Below are 20,707 nucleotides of genomic sequence, written 5' to 3' on the forward strand. Positions count from 1 at the left end.
GTGTGGTGATGGTTCATGAAGTTGGAATATATAAACTGTCATTGATCAGGCTAGTTTCTTGTTACATCCCCCATTTTATCTATAAATATCCAGAGTTAGGGTAATTTTACAGCAGATCTCAGGCATAAGCCTTTTTATAGGTTCATTTGAAACTAAAATACACAGTAATCTTATGTTACCAGCTTGAATCCAATCAACTTACTTGGTCCTATTCTGGGTTTGGCAACTGGGAATACTCCCAGTCACATGTTTTAGTGGAGTCTGAAGTCTGGGTCAAAGAAGAGGCCAAGGTATATGCTTGGTTAGTACTTTTCTTCTGTTCTTCATTTTATTCAAACTGTTTGATCTCATTTAGTTTTTACAACCTTCCTGTGAAAAATTTTAGATCCTTTAAGAGTAATTGTGTTAGTTTATCAAATGCTTTCACACTGGTTTCACCCCTGCGAGTTGGTAGATACCCCTCTTCGATAGAAAAGGAAGCTAAGACACCTGAGAGGTTGAGTGACTTGCCTTAATTAATGACTTCTCTCATATAATGTCTTCTGACTCCACATTCAGAGGAGGTGAGAGAGAGCGAGGAATCTTGTTTCTAAACTGCATTTTTTTCTTTAGGAAGAGGAGGAGCCAGTAGTGATAAGAGCTCAACCTGTGCCATATTTTGGAATGCCTTTTAAGCCCCAAATCCCAGTGGGGAGAACTGTGGAAATATGCCCTTTCTCTTTTGATTCTCGAGACAAAGAACGTCAGTTACAGAAGGAGAAGAAAATAAAAGAACTGCAGAAAGGGGAGGTAGGTGTTTCCATTCCTCCAAGTAGCATAGTACTATTCTTTGATGCCTCAAAGGTAATCTTTTATGTTGCACTTTTAACTATAAATCACTGACTTCCTTTGATCCCTCTAAGAGCCTTATGAAGTATAAATAGGGCAAGTAATTTAAAGTGCCATTAAATTACTTGCCCTATTTATACTTCATAAGACTATTTAAGTGCCATTCTGGCACAAGGAGCTTAAGTGACTTGCCCATGATCATGCTGCTGGTCATTGGCAATATTGGGAGGAAAACCTTGATTTCCTTTTGAACCCAGTACTCTTTCTGCTACACCATGCTGCTTTGAAAACTGGCCTTTCCTATTTTTTAGATTCATCCAAATATTCTGGAGTAGTTGTTGCTTTCTGGCTAGAAAGGCCTTATCTTAAATCTTACATTTTCTTTTCTATTAGATGCCCAAATTCAAGGCCCTTCCTTTGCCTCATTTTGACACCATTAACCTGCCGGAGAAGAAGGTGAAGAATACAACCCAGGTTGAGCCTTTCTGCTTTGAGACTGACAGAAGAGGTGCTCTGAAGGCACAGACTTGGAAGCACCAGGTGGGGCTGGGGAGAGCAGCTAAAATGTGAATTGTTTGATTGTTCATTTGTTACAATAGGTAGACCCACTACACTGAACTTCTGGGAACTAACATACTGGATTATTTTAGGGGCTGTCACTGTAATCAGGGGTCAGCAAACTTTTTCTATAAAAAAGTTTGCTATATATTATTTTAGGCTGTGCAGGTGGTCTCTGTCACATGTTCTCTGTGTATGTGTGTTTCAACCCTTTAAAAATATAAAAACCATTTTTAGCTCAAGGGCTATACAAAACAAGGTTGCAAACTGGATTTGGCTTGCAGCTTAAGTTTGCTGATCTCTGCTGTAAGTGATCACCTGGGGAATGTGAGAACTGTTAGGCTTTTTTTGTGTCAGGAGATTCTTAAAGATCTCATCTATTCCAGTTATTAGACTTGTTCATTAAATGTTCGCTCCTTTCTGTTGGTGCTTTGATAAGAAACTGAGAGGTGAGAATAGATTCTTAATATGGTATGTTGTTTTTGCAACATAGTGTGCTATTTGCTCTTTATAGATGACAGGTGATTTAAAACAGTCAATTGGTTGTTGGCTGGTTTAATTGGATCTAATTCTGCCCTGTCTGGAAAAAAATCTCCTGAATCCCTAAATTTGTCAGTATTGATATTGTCTCTTATTCTGGACTCTGTCCAAAAGGGGCTCTGGCCTAATCTTTGTTTGTAGAAAGTCATCCCTCTTGAAGCCCAAGAGATATGATTGCTTAAGTAACTAAATGTAGGCTCCCTGTTGGTACTGTTCTCTAGGAGAACTTAGGACAGTTGCTTTGGAAGCAGTAGTGAATCTCTCGTTCAAGGACCATGACATAGAATGTCTGTATGTGGGATATTTTCCATAACAAAAAGATTTTTTAAAGTTTTTTAGTCATACATAAAAGTAGAATAGTATAATGAACTTCCATGAACTGTCACCTGGTTTTCTAGGGATCAAAACATGGAAAATCTTATTTCATCTCACTTCTACCTACTCATCTCTATACTGGATACTTCTGCCTATACAAGATTACTTTGAAGCAAATCCTAGGTGTCATCTCATTTCATCCAAAACTACTTCAATGTGTAACTTTAAAATATAAGGATTAAAAGAATTTCATAACCACAATACTCTTATCACACTTAAAAAGATTAACAGTAATTCCTTAATAGTGACAAATAGTCAGCATTCATATATCCCCTAATCTCTCATTTTTTAAACAGTTAAATTGTTCAAATCAGGATCCAGAAAAGGTCCACATTTTATATTTGTTTGATAAATCTCTAAATCCCTTTTAATCTAAAGGCTGCTCTACTTGCATTTTATATGTTGAATAAACTGGATTGATTTTCCTATAGGCTTTTTTTATATAAATAATATGACCATTTATTTTAAAAGTATATGTGTTTACATGTATATGATATGAAAGGGGTTATACACTAAAATGTTAATAATAGTTATTTATGGTAGGGTTATAGGTGACCTTATAGAATTTCATTTTTAATTTTCATCCATTTTTTTTTGAATTTTATTTTTTTATACAGCAGGCGCTTATTAGTTATCCATTTTATACATATTAGTGTATACATGTCAGTCTCAATCTCCCAGTGCATCACACCACCACCACCACCACCACCACCCGCCACCACCTTCCCCCCTTGGTGTCCATACATTTGTTCTCTATATCTGTGTCTCTCTTTCTGCCCTGCAAACCGGTTCATCTGTACCATTTTTCTAGGTTCCACATATATGTGTTAATATACGATATTTGTTTTTCTCTTTCTGACTTAGTTCACTCTGTATGGCAGTCTCTAGATCCATCCATGTCTCTACAAATGAACCAGTTTTGTTCCTTTTTATGGCTGAGTAATATTCCATTGCAAACATGTACCACATCTTCTTTATCCATTCGTCTGTTGATGGGCATTTAGGTTGCTTCCATGACCTGGCTATTGTAAACAGGGCTGCAATGAACATTGGGGTGCATGTGTCTTTTTGAATTATGGTTTTCTCTGGGTATATGCCCAGGAGTGGGATTGCTGGGTCATATGGTAATTCTATTTTTAGTTTTTTAAGGAACCTCCATACTGTTCTCCATAGTGGCTGTATCAATTTACATTCCCACCAGCAGTGCAAGAGGGTTCCCTCTTCAAAAAAAAAAAAAAGAGGATTCCCTTTTCTCCACACCCTCTCCAGCATTTGTTGTTTGTGGATTTTCTTTTGATGTCCATTCTGACTGCTGTGAGGTGATACCTCATTGTAGTTTTGATTTGCATTTCTCTAATACTTAGTAATGTTGGGCAGCTTTTCATGTGCTTCTTGGCCATCTGTATGTCTTCTTTGGAGAAATGTCTGTTTAGGTCTTCTGGCCATTTTTGGATTGGGTTGTTTGTTTTTTTAATATTGAGCTGCATGAGCTGTTTATATATTTTGGAGATTAATCCTTTGTCCGTTTGCAAATATTTTCTCCCATTCTGAGGGTTGTCTTTTCGTCTTGTTTGTAGTTTCCTTTGCTTTGCAAAAGCTTTTAAGTTTCATCAGATCCCATTTGTTTATTTTTGTTTTTATTTCCATTATTCTAGGAGGTGGATCAAAAAAGATCTTGCTGTGATTTATGTCAAAGAGTGTTCTTCCTATGTTTTCCTCTAAGAGTTTTATAGTGTCCGGTCTTACATTTAGGTCTCTAATCCATTATGAGTTTATTTTTGTGTATGGTATTAGGGAGTGTTCTAATTCCATTCTTTTACATGTAGCTGTCCAGTTTTCCTAGCACCACTTATTGAAGAGACTGTCTTTTCTCCATTGTATAGCCTTGCCTCCTTTGTCATAGATTAGTTGACCATAGGTGCGTGGGTTTATCTCTGGACTTTCTGTCCTGTTCCATTGATCTATATTTCTGTTTTGGTCCCAGTACCATATTGTCTTTTTTTTTTTTTTTTTTTTGCGGTACGCGGGCCTCTCACTGTTTTGGCCTCTCCCATTGTGGAGCACAGGCTCCGGACACGCAGGCTCAGCGGCCATGGCTCATGGGCCCATTCGCTCTGCGGCATGTGGGATCTTCCCGGACCAGGGCACGAACCCGCATCCCTTGCATTGGCAGGCGGACTCTCAACCACTGCGCCACCAGGGAAGCCCCATATTGTCTTGATTACTGTAGCTTTGTAGTATAGTGTGAAGTCAGGGAGTCTGATTCCTCCAGCTCTGTTTTTTGTTTTTTGTTTTTTTTGTGTGCAGTACACAAGCCTCTCACTGTTGTGGCCTCTCCTGTTGTGGAGCACAGGCTCCGGACGCACAGGCTCAGCGACCATGGCTCATGGGCCCAGCCGCTCCGTGGCATGTGGGATCTTCCCAGACCGGGGCATGAACCCACGTCCCCTGCATCGGCAGGCTGACTCTCAACCACTGTGCCACCAGGGAAGCCCTCCAGCTCTGTTTTTTTCCCTCAAGAATGCTTTGGCTGTTCGGTGTCTTTTGTGTCTCCATACAAATTTTAAGACTTTTTGTTCTAGTTCTGTAAAAAATGCCATTGGTAATTTGATAGAGATTGCATTTAATCTGTAGATTGCTTTGGGTAGTATAGTCATTTTCACAATGTTGATTCTTCCAATCCAAGAACATGGTATATCTCTCCATCTGTTTGTATCATCTTTACATCGGTGTCTTATAGTTTCTGCATACAGGTCTTTTGTCTCCCTAGGTAGATTTATTCCTAGGTATTTTGTTCTTTTTGTTGCAGTGGTAAATGGGAGTGTTTCCTTAATTTCTCTTTCAGATTTTTCATCATTAGTGTATAGGAATGCAAGAGATTTTGTGCATCAATTTTGTATCCTGCAACTTTACCAAATTTATTGATTAGCTCTAGTAGTTTTCTGGTGGCATCTTTAGGATTCTCTATGTATAGTATCATGTTATCTGCAAACAGTGACAGTTTTACTTCTTCTTTTCCAGTCTGTATTCCTTTTATTATTTTTTTCTTCTCTGATTGCCTTGGCTAGGACTTCCAAAACTATGTTGAGTAATAGTGGCGAGAGTTTTCCTATAGGTTTTACAATCTGGATTTTGCTCATTGTATTCCCAACGTGTTGATTAATATGTTCCTCTATCTCCTGTATTTCCTATAAATGAATAGTCAGATCCAGAGGCTTGACTAAATTCTGGTTAGATTCTTTTGGGGGTTGGGAGGGAGAATACTTTACAGGTGATCACATCCAGGGGTATATTAATGTCTACTTGTTTATTTTTTGTGATGTTAAGTAGGCCTTAAAAGTATCTTAAAGGTATTTTCTAGTTCTCAGTGGGTTCAGATGTTGTTAGTCTGATCTACTTAATGTAAAAGGGATTTTAATTGAGTTTAGATTAAATCACCTGCTGTCTTTGTAGATGAAACTGTTCAGAAACATTCGAACTTGAGTCATTGAGATGGTAGTTATGGAAAGTAGTGTGGCTGCTTATCTGACAGATTTTCTTTCTAATAGCTGGAGGAAGAACTAAAACAGCAGAAAGAAGCAGCTTGCTTCAAGGCTCGTCCAAACACCGTCATCTCCCAGGAGCCCTTTGTTCCTAAGAGAGAGAAAAAATCCCTTACTGGTAGTATTTTATGTATTCTTGGGGGATTGGGGCAGAATGGTTAGACTTCCTGGGACTCAGTTGTGTCGGTACAATGCTGTGTCAACCAGAAGCATCTGCCTGTAGGGGATCTAATTTTTTCTCCCCTAGCTCTTTATTGAATCCAGCAGCTATGTTGATCTGTAGAGTGTGTTGGGGTCAGATTCATAGAACAAGCACCTGGCATTTCAACAACAATTTTACTTTCCCCACCCAGATAGTAGCAAGTAAGTGAGGGAGAGCCAGGACTTCTTTCTGGAGTTCACCCTAAAGCAAACCTTAGATAGAAAACATTTGATTCCTTAAGCACTGGGCAGCGTTTCAGAAAAGGGGATTCTTTTCCTAAATCTGTCTCACAATCACTGTGTAGTTTTGAGCAAGCTACTTCACCTGTGTAGGTCTTGCTTTTCTCCTAATTAGATGATTTATAAGGGCCCTTCCAATGATTTATAGGGGTCCTTAAAATTTTAGGACTTTTTGTATGTGGTTTACTCCACCTTTCTCCCAACTAGGCTTCCTTAGAGCTCCACCTTTCTGTTGCCATGCATATCTATCACTTGCTAGATCTGTGGGGCTAGGTTTATGCAAGTCTTGCTTGTGCACCAATATTCTCTCTGTTTCTGTACTCAGAGGGCCTTTCTGGTTCTCTAGTTCAAGAAACTTTTCAGCTGGCCACTGAGAAGAGAGCCAAGGAGCGGCAGGAGCTGGAGAAGAGAATGGCTGAGGTGGAAGCCCAGAAAGCCCAGCAGTTGGAGGAGGCCAGGCAACAGGAGGAAGAGCAACAGAAGGAGGAGCTGGCCAGACTACGGAAAGAACTGGTAACTGGGCAGCATGAGCACTGACTAACCCATGGTTGCGTCTGTTTTGTTTTATCTGTACCTTGCCTTGTTCCAGAAAGGATCTAAGGTGGCCTCCAAGGATACATCAAAGTTGAGTGAAAATGAGAAGTCAGACAAACCAGGGGTGGTGACAAAGTTGAGGAGTGAACGAGGCTAAAGATGTATACATTGTGATCCATGGATCTGCTAAGTGATATAAACAAGCTAGTTATTTAACAAATACATTTATCTTTGATCCTGAATTCAGTCAGAATTTCTTCCAGGGGTCTAAATAAGGAGGACATCAGGTGCTATACCAGTGCACAGTGATATATTTGTAGGACTCTTTATTTAACTTTTTATTATTGCCTTAAGGCTTAAGGAAACCAATGTGTTTTACAATTAGAATACATAGGTAGGGAAGGACATGGGAATTGTGTGACAACTATATTTTCATTTTCCTCTTAATACTTGACTCAAATTCCTTGGAGTTATAGTGCATATCAGTCCAGGTGACCTTCCATGTTAACACTAGATAATGATTTAAATTTTAGTTATCCAAAAAGAAAGCTTAATTCACATTAAGGACCCTTTCACTAGGAGGGCAGCAAGCCACATTAACTGCATTAATAAGGAAGAACACAGTTTTAGATAGAATTTCATATGCTTAGTAAAAGGATGAATATAGCAATATGTAAGTTGTTGAGGTTTTGTCTAAAAGTGCTAAGCCAGCAGCTGATACAGCTGTTGGTAGAGGTGACTGGCCACAGGAGGGCTCTAGGGACAAACTATTAAAGGGACTAGCTTCCTGACAAAATCCAAGCTACCGTATGCTGATTGGATGTACTCACAAAACCAGCCTCAAGTGTTTTGACTTTTCTTCAGCACTTGAATCCTGCCTCTTGTGATTGTCTGTATCATAGAACTCTCTACTAATCTGGCTTGATTCAGGGTTGATTTTAGACTGTAAGAAGGATGGATGGGACCATGCCTTCTCCTGGCAACCTTTCTTGGTTATTTTATTTTATTTACTTATTTTTGTCCATGCTTTTGGTGAATATTAAGACTCAGTAATCTTAAGACTGTACTCTGGCAAATTCTTAACATGTATCTCCTTTCTGCTGCAATTGAGTACAGCCCCGTTATACCCTGGTACTGAACAGTCAAACTGGAGATAGGTGCAAGCTGAGGGATCCAGCAAGACCTGAATAGAAACCTACTTGAGCTCCAGAGCTCTTGTGCTTTGCTGCTAGACTGTGTTGCCTCCCACCAACCCCCAAATTAGTGACTGGGATTTGCAAAACTATACAAAAATGTTCTCAAGAAGAGGAGCAAAAACACCCATAAGTGTAGTTCTCTAACATCCTTATCAATGGTAACTTTATTTTTCTCACTCTGCAGGTACACAAGGCAAATCCAGTACGTAGGTACCAGGGTGTGGAAGTCAAGTCAAGTGACCAGCCCTTGACCGTGCCTGTATCGCCTAAGTTCTCCACTCGATTCCACTGCTAAACTCGGCTTTGAGCTGTGGACACCGTCTGGGAACCGGAGCTACTCTTCCCATTAAACCAGGAGCCTTCTTTGTCACAGGGGCATGGAGAGAACCTATTTCTCCAGGCTTTTTCCTACCCATGCCTGACAAGTGTGGACTCCAATTTCATTGAGAGCTGTTTTCCTACATTATTGTGGCTAATAATGAGACTCAACTCATGTATGTCTCAACCAGACTCCCTGTAGTTATTTCCTTGGAACCATCAGTTGACCTTTAATATGGGTCTTAACTCTGACTAGAATTTAAAGTCTCTGTATCAGTACAGTGTAATTTCTGTTGCCCTTACCCCCCGCCCCCCTTTTTTTCCTGTTTTAATCAGAAAATAAAGATAGTTAAATACTGAGATAGGATTTAAGTCATGAATTAAAAGAGGAACCATCAGTAGTATGTCAGATTCTTTCCTCTTCTCTTTGCAAAATGAATTTAGAGTTAAGGAGCCCTTCGCTACGAGGGGGGAAGCCTCATTAACTGCGTGACGAGGAAGAGACTTGACTGACGGGAACCTCACAGCAGCCATCGGCTGGCCTCGGGTAGAGCCTGCTGTTCAGGCACGTTCTTACCTTGTTGGTGCTGATGATAATAGGGGGCGCTGAGTAGTACACGTTTTAAGTCCTCCAGTGACCTAGACTGGAATAAATATGTTTGTCTTCCCTCCCTGATTTTGTTATTTGATGTTTTTAAATCTGTTCCCCTTTGGAGGTCACATCTTATTGGAGAAGTGGGTACTTTGAGAAGAGGGTCTAGGAACTTTTAAAAGCATAGGCTCTGTCCTTAAAGGAAAGAGCTTTGTGACTTTTCTGTCTTATGTCAAAATATCCTTCCATATTTTGTTAACTCCCTCCTAGGAACCACTCTGGAAGCCTGTTATGCCTTCAAAACAGACTGTGCCTTCTTCTCTAAACGTGTTTTTTCTCATCTGGTAAACTCTTCTTTATGAGACTCAGCTCTAGTAAAATCTTTTTCATAAATCTTTCCTTGACCATTTGACCTCCTCAGGTAAGGTAAGATTTCCTTCTTTGTGCCTCCCAAATGTTTCTTATGTATATCTCTAGTAGAACAGTTATACCACTGAGTTACTTGTACTTGTCTACAAGCTAGTAGCGATGAAGATAACTAAAATTATGTTAGTCCTTGAAGATAAAAATTATGTTAATCATATCTGTATTTCTCATAGTTGGCACAGAATTTGCTAGGTCCATGTTATCAATAGTGTATTTTCTTTTAGACTTGATATTGTTTATGAACTCTACTCTGTACCAGTCATCTCTTCCTGTGCCACGAGATATAAAAGCATCCATCTTCTGCCCAGGCTAGGCCTAGGCACTATATATGATATTAGACCTATGTTATATTCCTTTGTTTATTCATTCAGTGACCATTATGTACAAGCCATTGTAGATTTAGTGACGGGCAACAAAGCAAGATGTGATTTGCAGATCCCTGGGCCTCCTGAAGGCCCACAGAGTGATACAAAGTGCAGTTCCTTTATTCATTTCCTAGAGATATGTGATGTACAGTTCCATAACAACTTGTGTAGTTCATTTAACAAATATTGATTCAGTACTAACTATATATACGTTGGCACTGTTCTAGTCTCTGGGCATATAGCAATGAACAGAAATAGAAGACCTTGACTTCATGGAGGTTACCTTTTAGAAGGGGAGACAGACAATAAACAAGTAACTGTCCTCTTCTGTCAGGTGATAAATGTTTCTCTGACTGTGTGGAAAATAGAGTAGGATGGGGACTTGGGGGCATGTAAGATTGGAAACAGGAAAGTGAGGAGGTTCTTGATGTTGTCCAGGTAAGAGCTGATAGTGGCCTGGGCTAGGGTGGTAGAAGTGGAGGTGATGAGAAATGGTTGGATTCTGAATGGATTTTGAAGCTGTAACTGACAAGACTTGCTAACAGATTGGACGCGGGGGGAGAGAGAGAGGCGGGGGCGGGGGGTAGATAAGGATGGTATTTAGATATCAGCCTCAAACAGAAATAGAGTTCTCCATCCCTTGTGCTGTGAAAAATCCAGTTCTACTCCAGTCCTCATATCTCTTGTGGATTCTCTGGGTGGGGGTGGGACAACTTCCTTTTCTGAACACCTTTTGCTTTGGTTTTTCTCTGTTCATCTCTTGATCCCCTCTCTGTGTCTTTCCTCTGTAGCTTTTCTCTCTCCCATGTATCAGCAGTTCTCTAATAGTTCACTGTCATTCATATATTGCCATCTAGTATCATTTTCTCATATATTTTATTCATTTTTCGTTTTGTTTGTTTCAGGTAGAAGAATAAATCTGGCCCTCAGGTTGAGGGTTTTAGAAAGAGTGTTACGTATTGAGAATTATGGACCTGTGGGATCCTTCCACCCCATTTGCTCCATTCTGGATTGCCCCCTCTGGACACACCCACATCAGGGTGATATTGTTTGGCAGTCTGTTACGGCAACAGAGAGGGATTATATTATTTCAGAGCAAACAGCTTTTAAAATTAAGATGCCCTTGCTTCCCAGAATTTCCCAATTTCCTGGTGGTCTCCTCCTCAGCACAACCTGTCTAGTATTGAGCCCTTTCTTTCCGGACCACCTCACATGACCTTCATTTTTCTAGGACAGCCTCCCGTTTCCCCTGAAACTCAAACTGTGCTTTTATTTTACAGAGAAATTCAGGTTCTTTATCCCTCAGGCCTTGTCCAAGAGAGAGCTTCTCTTTCAACACTCAGAGGTCACCCTGGAATTTTCCTAAACAAAGAACATGTCCTCTAATAGGATTTACTGAATTCTACTGAGAAATCTGGCTGCCACAATCTGCTTGGCAGTTTTGCAAAACTCCTAGCACATGTGCACATTCAGATTGTTAGAATTCCCACACTTGCTGGGAAGGACTGTTTTCAGTGTTATTTTGACTTGGTCATGATTCCCCATTGCTAACAGTTTGTGCTAATTAATACAAGATTACCTTTCACTCTTAATTTGGTTGATCATTTTGTTCTTGTGTAATTGCTTTGTTCCCGTTTTGACTGCTGTTTTATGCTTTAACAGTTCTTTTCCACAGAATTTTGTCCTTGGAAAGTGGAGCTTGAGTGGTGGACACACTGCAGTGGCAGTTGCTCCAGCATTTAATAGATAAGTCTTATACACAAACAATTGTAACACAGGATAAGATGTGATTGAGTAACATGAGACAGAAAAAATGCTGCAGGAGGAGTTTAGAGGTTCTTGTTGGAGGTGAGATTGCAGTTCTTAAAGATGTTTCTTTTTTTATGTAAAAATTATGATAGTCATCCCTCAGTATCCACAGGGGATTGGTTCCAGGACCCCCTGTGGATACCAAACTCCACGGATGCTCGAGTCACATTTAAAATGGTGTATTTGCATATAACCTATGCACATCCTCCCGTATACTTTAAGTCATCTCTAGATTACTTATAATACCTAATACAATGTAAATCATTGTAAAGACAATGTAAATTATACATAAATAGTTGCACATGTACAGCAAATTTAAGTTTTGTTTTTTGGAACTTTCTGGACGTTTTTGTTTCAAATATTTTTGATCCATGTTGGTTGAATCTATAGATATGGAACCTGTAGATACAGAGGGCTGACTGTACTGCCTTTTGGAAACAAAACAGTACAGACTGTATAAAACAAAACACGAAAGTCTCTTACTTCCCCTACTCCCATTTCCCAGGAGTAACCCAGTATTACCAGTTGTGTATTCTTCCAGAATGTTTTTTATGTACACACACAGATTTATAGAGCATTTTTTATAACAATAAGATTATAGCATTACGCATTTGCCTTTAATTTTAATTTGTTCTTTGAAGGTTATATATCATGTCTTTCAAAATTCAAAAGCTACAAAGGGGTTTAGAGATAGTTGGTGCTGCCAGGTGTGTTCCCTTGCAGAGATGGCATCAGCCTATATGTATTCGTACCTGCTCCCTCTTATTTTTCAACAAATAGTGTCATAATTTACACTCTGTAGCTTGTTCTTTTCATATGTGTTCTGCATTGAATAATGTGGTTCAGGCACTACCTTAGGCATGTACTAGCTTTCTCCCTGGCTGAAGTATGAAGCCTCTTATGAGAATCTAGTGACATGGAGGCAGACCTGGTGTGGGGTCTAGATGTCCTGGCCTGGTGACCTCAGGTCCCAAAGGCTCGAGGTCAGGTCAGCAAAGCCTGCTCTTTTAATTCCTCCTGGCTTAGCTGAGCCTTGGGGGTTCATTGGCTTGAGTATCTGGTTAAACCTGTGTATCCCCTTAGGTCACTCTTGATATGCTTCCTTTTCAGTTCCCTTCTGAATCTTGTCTGCTGGGGAAGTTCCTCATTGCTGAGAGTAGCAGTTAAAAAAGCTGTCAGCCACGAGGCTGAGCTCCTATTTCTGCACAGGCAGGCTGAGTACAGCTTGGTGGTGTGGATCCAGGTAGGAATTGGTCAACATTCTGAATCCTGAGCTGCCATCTGCCTTGCAGCCTGCTGGGGTGCTCAGTTTAGACAACATATAAAGTTTCCTGGATACGGAACAAACCGAGGCCTATGGAAAGAGCAGGAAGGTTAAAGTGTGTGGTACTTTGAGCAGTGACGAAGGCATAACCAGGGAGCTGACATGTTTGCTCCAATGCCAAGAATTCGAGGACAATTTGTTATCCAGCTTAAGCCATTGTAGTTGCTACAGAAAAGCCTGGGGACAAAAACATGCTTTTTCCTTGTTTTTGTCTTCCTGCATACCCACTCTATTTTCTAGTGCTGTAGTGAAGGTTACTGACCTAACAGAAATGTCTGATGGTGTTTGCTCTTCTCCTCCTTGCAAGAGAATATGAGGCTGGGCTGCGGTCAAAGCGTGGCTCTTATGTGCTGAAGGTATCAGATTCCTGAAAGGGCTTCACAAATGCTAACATTGTACTTGGAGAAACCATAGTTGGAGGGGCTTAGGGAAATACTAGGTTTTATCAGGAATTATTTCACCAGACTAAGCCTAACCTGAAGGCGTCAACTGTCTTCTCTCTTTTTCTTAAAATTTTATTAAACAGAAGGGAAGTAAAAACCTGGCCTGCATGATCTGCCAAAACCCATGGGACTGGTATCCCAGAACCTCACAGGCAGGTGTGTGAACGGGTTAAGAATTGTTGCCTAGCTTATTTCGGCACTGATGGTATTCTCAGGGCTTCTTTCAGGAGCAAGGGTGGGAGAGGTATTTTTCAGTGGGTCAAATACTAAATAGTCAGTGGTTGTAAATTGTAATTTGAAAAGCAGTTTAGGGCAGCATTGTCAAGCTTGGTGGTAAGGAACGATGAAAAAATCTCTGGCCTGGCACTGACATCCTCTACTCACGGCGTACAGGCACACTCTCTTACACAGACTAAGGGACTAGAAAGTGACTTTGAATTTGCTCTATATGAAAATCTCAACAGGGTTTTGCAATGTTTTTGTTTATAAAATTGGGATTTATTGTTAATTATATACAATTCAGAAAATACCTGGTAATAGGAGGAAGGAGAAAAAAATCTGTGGTCCCATCACCCACCTTGAACACTGGTGTTTCTCTGTATAATATTTTCTTATATAGAACTTTAGTCTGTTTTTCTACATTGTAGGGGTTTTCTGTTTATGTATATATGTTTTTTGTATTCTGCTTTTTTTTAAACTTAGAGTAGTTGCTCAAATATTTTTCCTATATTACTGCATACTCTGTAAATACCAATTTTAATAGCAGCATACTGTTCCATCGTCCAGAGTTTGTTTCTCCCCATTGAAAATGTTTGTTTTGCAAAGGATTTTCCTAGGCTATTTATAAGACAGTTTTCTTTGTCCCCCTAATGTATTATGTCTGTCTCTAAACTTTAAATGGTTGTTTCAAACCACTTAGTCAATATTTGTAATTAAAGTATTAAAAGAAAATATAATTCCCTCCCAAAAGCGTAGTTAATGACATCATCCTGGCATACGCATTTGCAAATTGGGAACCTCCTTTTGGCTGACATAATGCTAATGTTACTAGGATTGGTGCCCAGCGAAAAGTTTATTGGCATTTAGCAAAGCCTTTCTGGAGAGAATTCTAGTTATGTTAAAGTCTTAGAATTCTACATCTTAAGACAGGCTTACACAGTAGATGTCTCAAAGCCTTCAGACCACATTTGAAAGGGAATGCCCTTTGTCTTTCTTAACTCTAGCTGAGCTGTGATGTGTCTTTTGGGAAGAGTAGAGGCAGGAAATATAATCTCTTTCCTGGCACTGGCACACGGGGTGACCTTTAGCAAGGCACTCCCCTTTTCTGGACCTCAGTTTCCACATCGTCAAAGAGGAGATTGAATTAGAAAGATAAATAAGGCTCTTTCCAGCTTGAATATTTTCAGATTCTTTTTCTAGGCAATTTGTTCTAACCACATTAGCCCTACTTTAACAGTTATATTTTTCTATAGTCAGCTGCTCAGTCACTGCAAGAGGGTACCTCTAGCAAGCTCCCTGCTCCTAGATTTCCATTTGAACGTCAGTGAAGTATGTTGGAGGCCAGTGTGCTAGCTCGTTGAGGAGGACTTTCCAAGGGTTGTTCTGGAAGCAGAAATCTAGCCCAGATCACTCCAGGGGACTAACCTCTGAATAATGTCCTCTGACACACGCACATACTTTCTGATGTTTCTCTTGACCTTGGAACTTAAAAGCGGCACAGAATGCTCAGTGAATTCTAACAGACTACAGCAAGGAAGTCCCTCCCATCCTTGGCTTTTCCAAGATGTAAGGTTGCTAGTATCCGTTCTTTAATTGTTGGCATTTTCAGGATGTCACCTTACCTTGCAGCTCTTCTGTTTCTCTCTGCTGCAGTTCAGTTTTTATAATGTTTGTGGTCAAAAGGACTTGGGTTGATTTGAGATAATTGTCACAGGGTTCTGAGGGGCACAAAATTATTTAGTGGAATGAACCCTAGATTGGGGATTGGGAGAGTAGCTTGAGCATGTCATTTGCATTTCGTGAGTCTCAATTTCTTTATCTTAGAAGTTTAAAATGATGTTTCTAGAAAGGATCTTTCCTCTGGCTCCATGGATGAGAATTTGCTCCTAGCTTTAAAATGACCCAAAAGCAAGTCTTGACAGCCACGGTGACTGTCACATTGGGCAGTTATTCATCCTTGTTGGCCAGCGTGACTCAGTGTGATCCTGCTTGAGTCGTATATTCACTATATTAATTGTCAGTGGGTATGTGTCATCAGGGGTTGCCAGAAGCCCCTGCTGTTTATCCAAAGCTAACAAAACTGACAAGACAGGGCCAGCAGCTGCTAGTCAGCCATCAGCGAGAGGAGCAGGGACGCTCCTCAGGAAGGAGGCTCGTGGGAGTTGGTGCAAGCAAGAGAGGCGAGGGATTTGAGTTGAGCTTTTAGAAATCTCATTCTTACTGGGCTGGAGGTTGATGTCTACACTGTAGCCTCCCTGATTCTTATTTGCCCATTAGCCGTTTTCTCTCTCTTGTGGTAATTTGTTACCACTTCGCATAATAGAAAACTAATATGCGAAGCAACACGGCAGGCAGGTAGGAGTTGGGAGGGGCTGTCAGTATCTGCCCACCTTCACTAAACAACTTTTTGAGCCTCTCCCTCTCCTTGAAACATTAGCTGTACTGACCACTACTGGGTCTGAGTGTTTGTGTTTTCCTCACATACATACCAAAACACTCCTCCTACCCAGAGGACCCAGGAAAATGGGTAGGAATTGGCAGGCTAGGAAGCTCAGCAACTTGGGCTGGGGGACTTTTCTCTAGGGCGGTGGTCCTCAGAGTGTCCTGCAGACCAGAAGATCAGCATCACTGGGACTAGAAATGCAAATTCTCCAGACCTCTTGAATCAGACACCATGGACCTGGGGCCCAGCAATGTGTTTTAACAAGCCCTGCAGGGGTCTGTGATGCACCCCCAAGTGTGAGGACCACTGTGTCAGGAGATGTCCTGGTGGAGAGCAGGTCTCTCAACTCAAAGGTCCCTATGTATGGACCAGGGAGCCTGCAGCTGTTCTCTCCTGTGAGCCTCAGCACGCAGGCCAAACTAGAGCCCTGTGGAGGGCAAGAGCATACCTCTCCTCTGAGCTCCCTGGGGAGTCACATTTATGCAGCCTGTTCGTGTTACCCAGGAGAGCTGCTGAATTTGTTGAGTAAGTGTTTATCTCCTCAGCCAAGACTCTATTACCAAAATAAAGATGGAAGGAAGAATGCTTTTCCATATGTCCTTCCAACAAGTCATATGACAGATGAGGAAACTGAGGCTCAGAGTTTAAGTTACTTTCCCAAAGTCACACTGCTGGTAAGTGGCAGAGTCAGAATTTGGACCCAAGTCTGTGCCCTCAAGTGCCCTTTCCACCACGCCAGTTGCATCCCTTGAGAGGATGGATGGACATTCTTAGGAGCTCCTGGAGGATAGGGCCTAGCTCTTTTGGGAATTGAGTGACACTTGATCAAAGAGCCCCATGGGTGAAGAAGAGATTGTTTCCGTCACCCACCAGGGCCAACAACTCAGGACTTTGGAGCAAGTTTGGGCTGTAGCCCTCATTGAACTCTTGACATTTCTGTGGGAACCTCCAGCTACGCTTCCCAGAGGCTGGGAGCAGGTTCTCTCTCCTCAGTTTCACCCAGCAGCCGTCTGGGTCCTTGCTGGATGCTTGCGTTCCTATCAGGGATGTGGCAGCTGTCAGTCAATTATTAAGTCACGAGCCTCGGCAGGCCTGAATGATAGCCGAGGTGGTCACAGTGCCACGTGACTGCAGCCAGAAGTGCTTTGCCCCGGCCCATTCCTCATCCTTTGTTTGGACCCCCCTCACCATCCCAGACAGGGCCCTCTTCTCCCAGCAGGCTCTCAGAGCTTGCCATACACTCCCTGGCTTATATGGTAACCCAGTTCTGCAGACGAGCCTGGAAGTACCCTGCCAGCTGCCTCAGGACTGCCTCAAAGCTGGCCCTCTGACTCGTGGGTTCTCAGATTTGGGGTGTGCATGAAAACCACCTGAAATGCTCCCTGGCTTATATGGTAACCCAGTTCTGCAGACGAGTGTTATAAATAGCACAATGGAGGCCAGGAAGCCTACCAGGATAGAACATGCATTCCCCCCTTTTTGAGCCATTTCCTAGGATCGTGTGCTGGGAGTGACTTCTAGTGCAGATAAACTCCAGTTACTCTCCTCTCCAGGGTCTGCACTCTGCACTTGGGTTTTGCTTCTTTCTGTGTTTGCGTTTGTCCCCTGCCCCCACGGGCCCTGCCTTCATGAGATGGTGCTTCCAAGTCTGCTCCTGGGACGTTTCCTGTTCTTGGAACAGCTGCACCATCCTGGGGTACCCTCCTGCTACTTGATCCTATAGGGAGGTGTCCAGTGGCCATGGGCAATTTTCAGATGACCTTGTTCCTCTGACGTCATTAGATAGCTATTTTTGGCTTCGCTGTTTATGCTGCAGAGAAGTTGGGCTGCGATGGGGGAGAGGGAGAAAGAGTGAAGGAGGGGCCGGTCTTGGTTTCTCATTGTCCCAGTACCCTACCAAAGTAGGAACGTTTATTCTTCAACATTTACAGAGCACCTACTGAATGTCAGGCCCTGGGGCTACCAAGTTGTGACATAATCTAAGTATTCTTCACTCACCCATGAATTCATTTTTCAGCAGGCATTTACTTTGGTATGGAATAGTAATCAAGAGTTAGGGCTCTGAGCTTGGGTGTAAATTCTGGTCCCACTGGAATCCTACCTTTGAAACCTTGGGCAAGTTACTCCTCTGTGCCTCACTTTCCTTTTGGAAACGGGACTGATAATAGTGTCTGCCTCATAATGTTGCTATAAAGATTAAAGGAGTTAATATCTTTGCCTGGCGCATGGTAAACGCACAGTAAATACTAGCAGCTGTTATTATTAACATCAGAAGCACCACTTTTTGTACCAGGTCCTTGGGACATGAGGTCTACTGACTTGGTCCCCGTCTGTTCTGAGCTGGCACCTGATCCCCAGGGCCCCAGGTACTGGGACAATACACACAGTCAATACAAGTCAGAAGGGGATACCTGCCATGTGCACCACTTTACCTTAACTTGCAGGTGCATTCCAGGGAAACAGGTGAAGTTCCTGCCCTGGGAGAACCTCAGAGCAGTGGCTCTCAACGCTGACTGCACATCAGAATCTTCTGGGCAGGTTTGAAAAATAACTTTCTGGACCCCACTCCAAATGCGCTGATTTCATGATCTGAGCCCAGGAGCGGCTCAGACTTCAGAAGTTGTGAAAACTCTCTAGACATTTCCCACGTGCATCAGGGTTGAGAACACAGCCCAGACTAGAAGGATATGTGTCCTGGAAGTACCCTGCCAGCTGCCTCAGGACTGCCTCAAAGCTGGCCCTCTGACTCGTGGGTTCTCAGATTTGGGGTGTGCATGAAAACCACCTGAAATGCTGGTTATAAGGACAGATTCCTGGGGCCCTACTTGCAGGAGGCTTCATTTTAAACTCTGGGGCCTAGGCACTGAGAAAGCCTGCTGCAGCCATGCCTTCAGCTGAGAAGTCACCCCTGATCATCAGTCCCAAAGACTGCCTATGAGACCCTACAGTGTTTCATATCTCATATGTAGCTCTTATTTTCTGTCTTGAATTGTAGAAATCTGTATCCATATTACTATGTCTTGAGTTAATATTTATCTCCTAACAGTTACAAATAGTCATTAAAAAAAAATTTGCAAAATCCAGACAAAGCATCAAAATCATCTCTACTCCCACACCTGTATGTGTGTGTGTGTGTGTATACATATATATGTCTCCAGATATTTTCTCTACAAATATTTTTAGCAACAAAAAAGGACCCACTTCATGAATGATTTTACAGTCTTTTTTCACCTAAAATGCACTGCATGGTGATTCTATAGCTTTTCCCCAGTTTCATCTCTGTGTCCCCAAAGTGACCAGTTTATTCCTTGCCACAGAGTAGAGCACTGAGTAATAATCTTAGCGATAAAACTCTACAAATCCTGGGCTGGAACAGTGTCATTCGAACTTCCAGAGAAATCTACATCCAATTGGCCACACAGAATGTCCATACATCTCTGCTTACCAGCCTTGGAGGGAAGGACAGGGTACGCAGTAAGGACAGCAGCCTTACCAGGGCTTCCCCGGGGGCTGGTACTGCCAAAGCCCCAGGCTCAGGGGCCCAAGGTGGGAGAGAGCAGGAGAAAGCAGCCCTGAGTGGCTCCCATATCAGGACTGAAGGGAAAGTCGTGAGGGGAGTTGGCTGCTTTCTTTGGAGTCAGAAAGGTCATTGCTCAACTCCTTGGATTTTCCATCACAGCCGAGCAGGGAGAGGGTCAGGCCAGGAAATGTCTCCTCTGAGCCGGTCCTTTTAAAGCCTCTTGGCTGGGTCTGTTTCCTCCAGGAGCCAGGGAAGCAGTGCCCGAGTGGAGTTAACCCCTCCACGCCCCAGGAATTCTCCCAGGGATGGGTGAGCCTGGGAGCCCAGGCTTCTGGAATGCAGAGCCTTCCAGGGCAAGAGGCCTAAGGAGCCGTGAACTCTGGCTGGAGAAACCTCCCCTCTTGCCTTGTTAAACCCAGCAGGCATAACTGCATCCTGCTGACCTTAATTCCCCTGGCGGGTTTAATTGGTCCTGGCACTGTCCCACTTCCTGCCCTGCCCCTGTAGAGGCAAGGAGGGTGGCTGCACAGCTGGTGCAGGGCGGGAAAGCCCCTTCTTAAGGGTGGGCAGGGGCTCTGGCAGCCCGCAGCTGGGTGGGGGAGGTTTCCCTGTGCCCCCCTCCCCCCACCCCGCACCTCCAAGGGAGCTCTGAGAAGAAGCTTGGGGACTCCCAGGGAGCAGCTGGCTGAGCTAAGCTCAGCCCCAGCGGGCGGGCGAGTAAGCTGCAGGTAATCCTGTGGATCCGGAACCAGGCCAGGCTCTCATCTCAGCGTGAGGGACTGTGGAGTAGCCTGCAGGGACAGCTGAGCCCTCTGGGTGTCCACATTATGGAGACCTCACACACAGTGCTGCAGGTACCGTGCCAAGCACTCTACATACATGTTCTCACTAAATGCTCCCAGCCATTCCGGGAGAGAGCAGTGGGGCAGAGCAGTTATGAGCTGAGCGTTGTGTCAGATGGTTCAAACCCAACTCTGTGACTTTGCCCTGTGACTCAGTTTTCCCTTCATATCTGTGAAATGGGGATGATATAGCTGACATTTATACAGCACTCACTGAGTACCCATGCACTGTTCTAAATGCTTTACATATCTCCCCCTGTGAAGAAGGTGCTCGTCCTACAGATGAGGAGACTAGAGAAAGCATTTGCCCAAGCCTCACGGTCATTAGTCTGAGAGCTTCACTGTCAGAGTTCCTCAACCACTGCTCAGCAGGACTGTGGTAAGTATGGAGT

General features: G+C 42.7%; 1 protein-coding gene across 2 annotated transcripts in view; it reads left to right on the plus strand.

The window, feature by feature from the left end:
* The window catches only part of TPX2 (TPX2 microtubule nucleation factor), a 52,886-nt gene extending 43,878 nt beyond the window's left edge, over nt 1–9,008 (plus strand). The window contains exons 12-16 of one of the 2 annotated variants that reach the window (XM_065892220.1): nt 613–789; nt 1,222–1,368; nt 5,850–5,961; nt 6,610–6,797; nt 8,199–8,692. In XM_065892220.1, coding sequence (XP_065748292.1) covers nt 613–789; nt 1,222–1,368; nt 5,850–5,961; nt 6,610–6,797; nt 8,199–8,309 — 735 coding nt within the window. In that variant the 3' untranslated portion in view covers nt 8,310–8,692. Of the gene's footprint in view, nt 1–612; nt 790–1,221; nt 1,369–5,849; nt 5,962–6,609; nt 6,798–8,198 lie in introns of both variants that reach the window. The other variant, XM_065892219.1, reaches the window with a different exon arrangement.
* Nucleotides 9,009–20,707: the final 11,699 nt, after the last annotated feature.

Source organism: Phocoena phocoena, chromosome 15, assembly GCF_963924675.1.
Source record: "Phocoena phocoena chromosome 15, mPhoPho1.1, whole genome shotgun sequence".
Taxonomy (NCBI): Eukaryota; Metazoa; Chordata; class Mammalia; order Artiodactyla; family Phocoenidae; genus Phocoena; species Phocoena phocoena.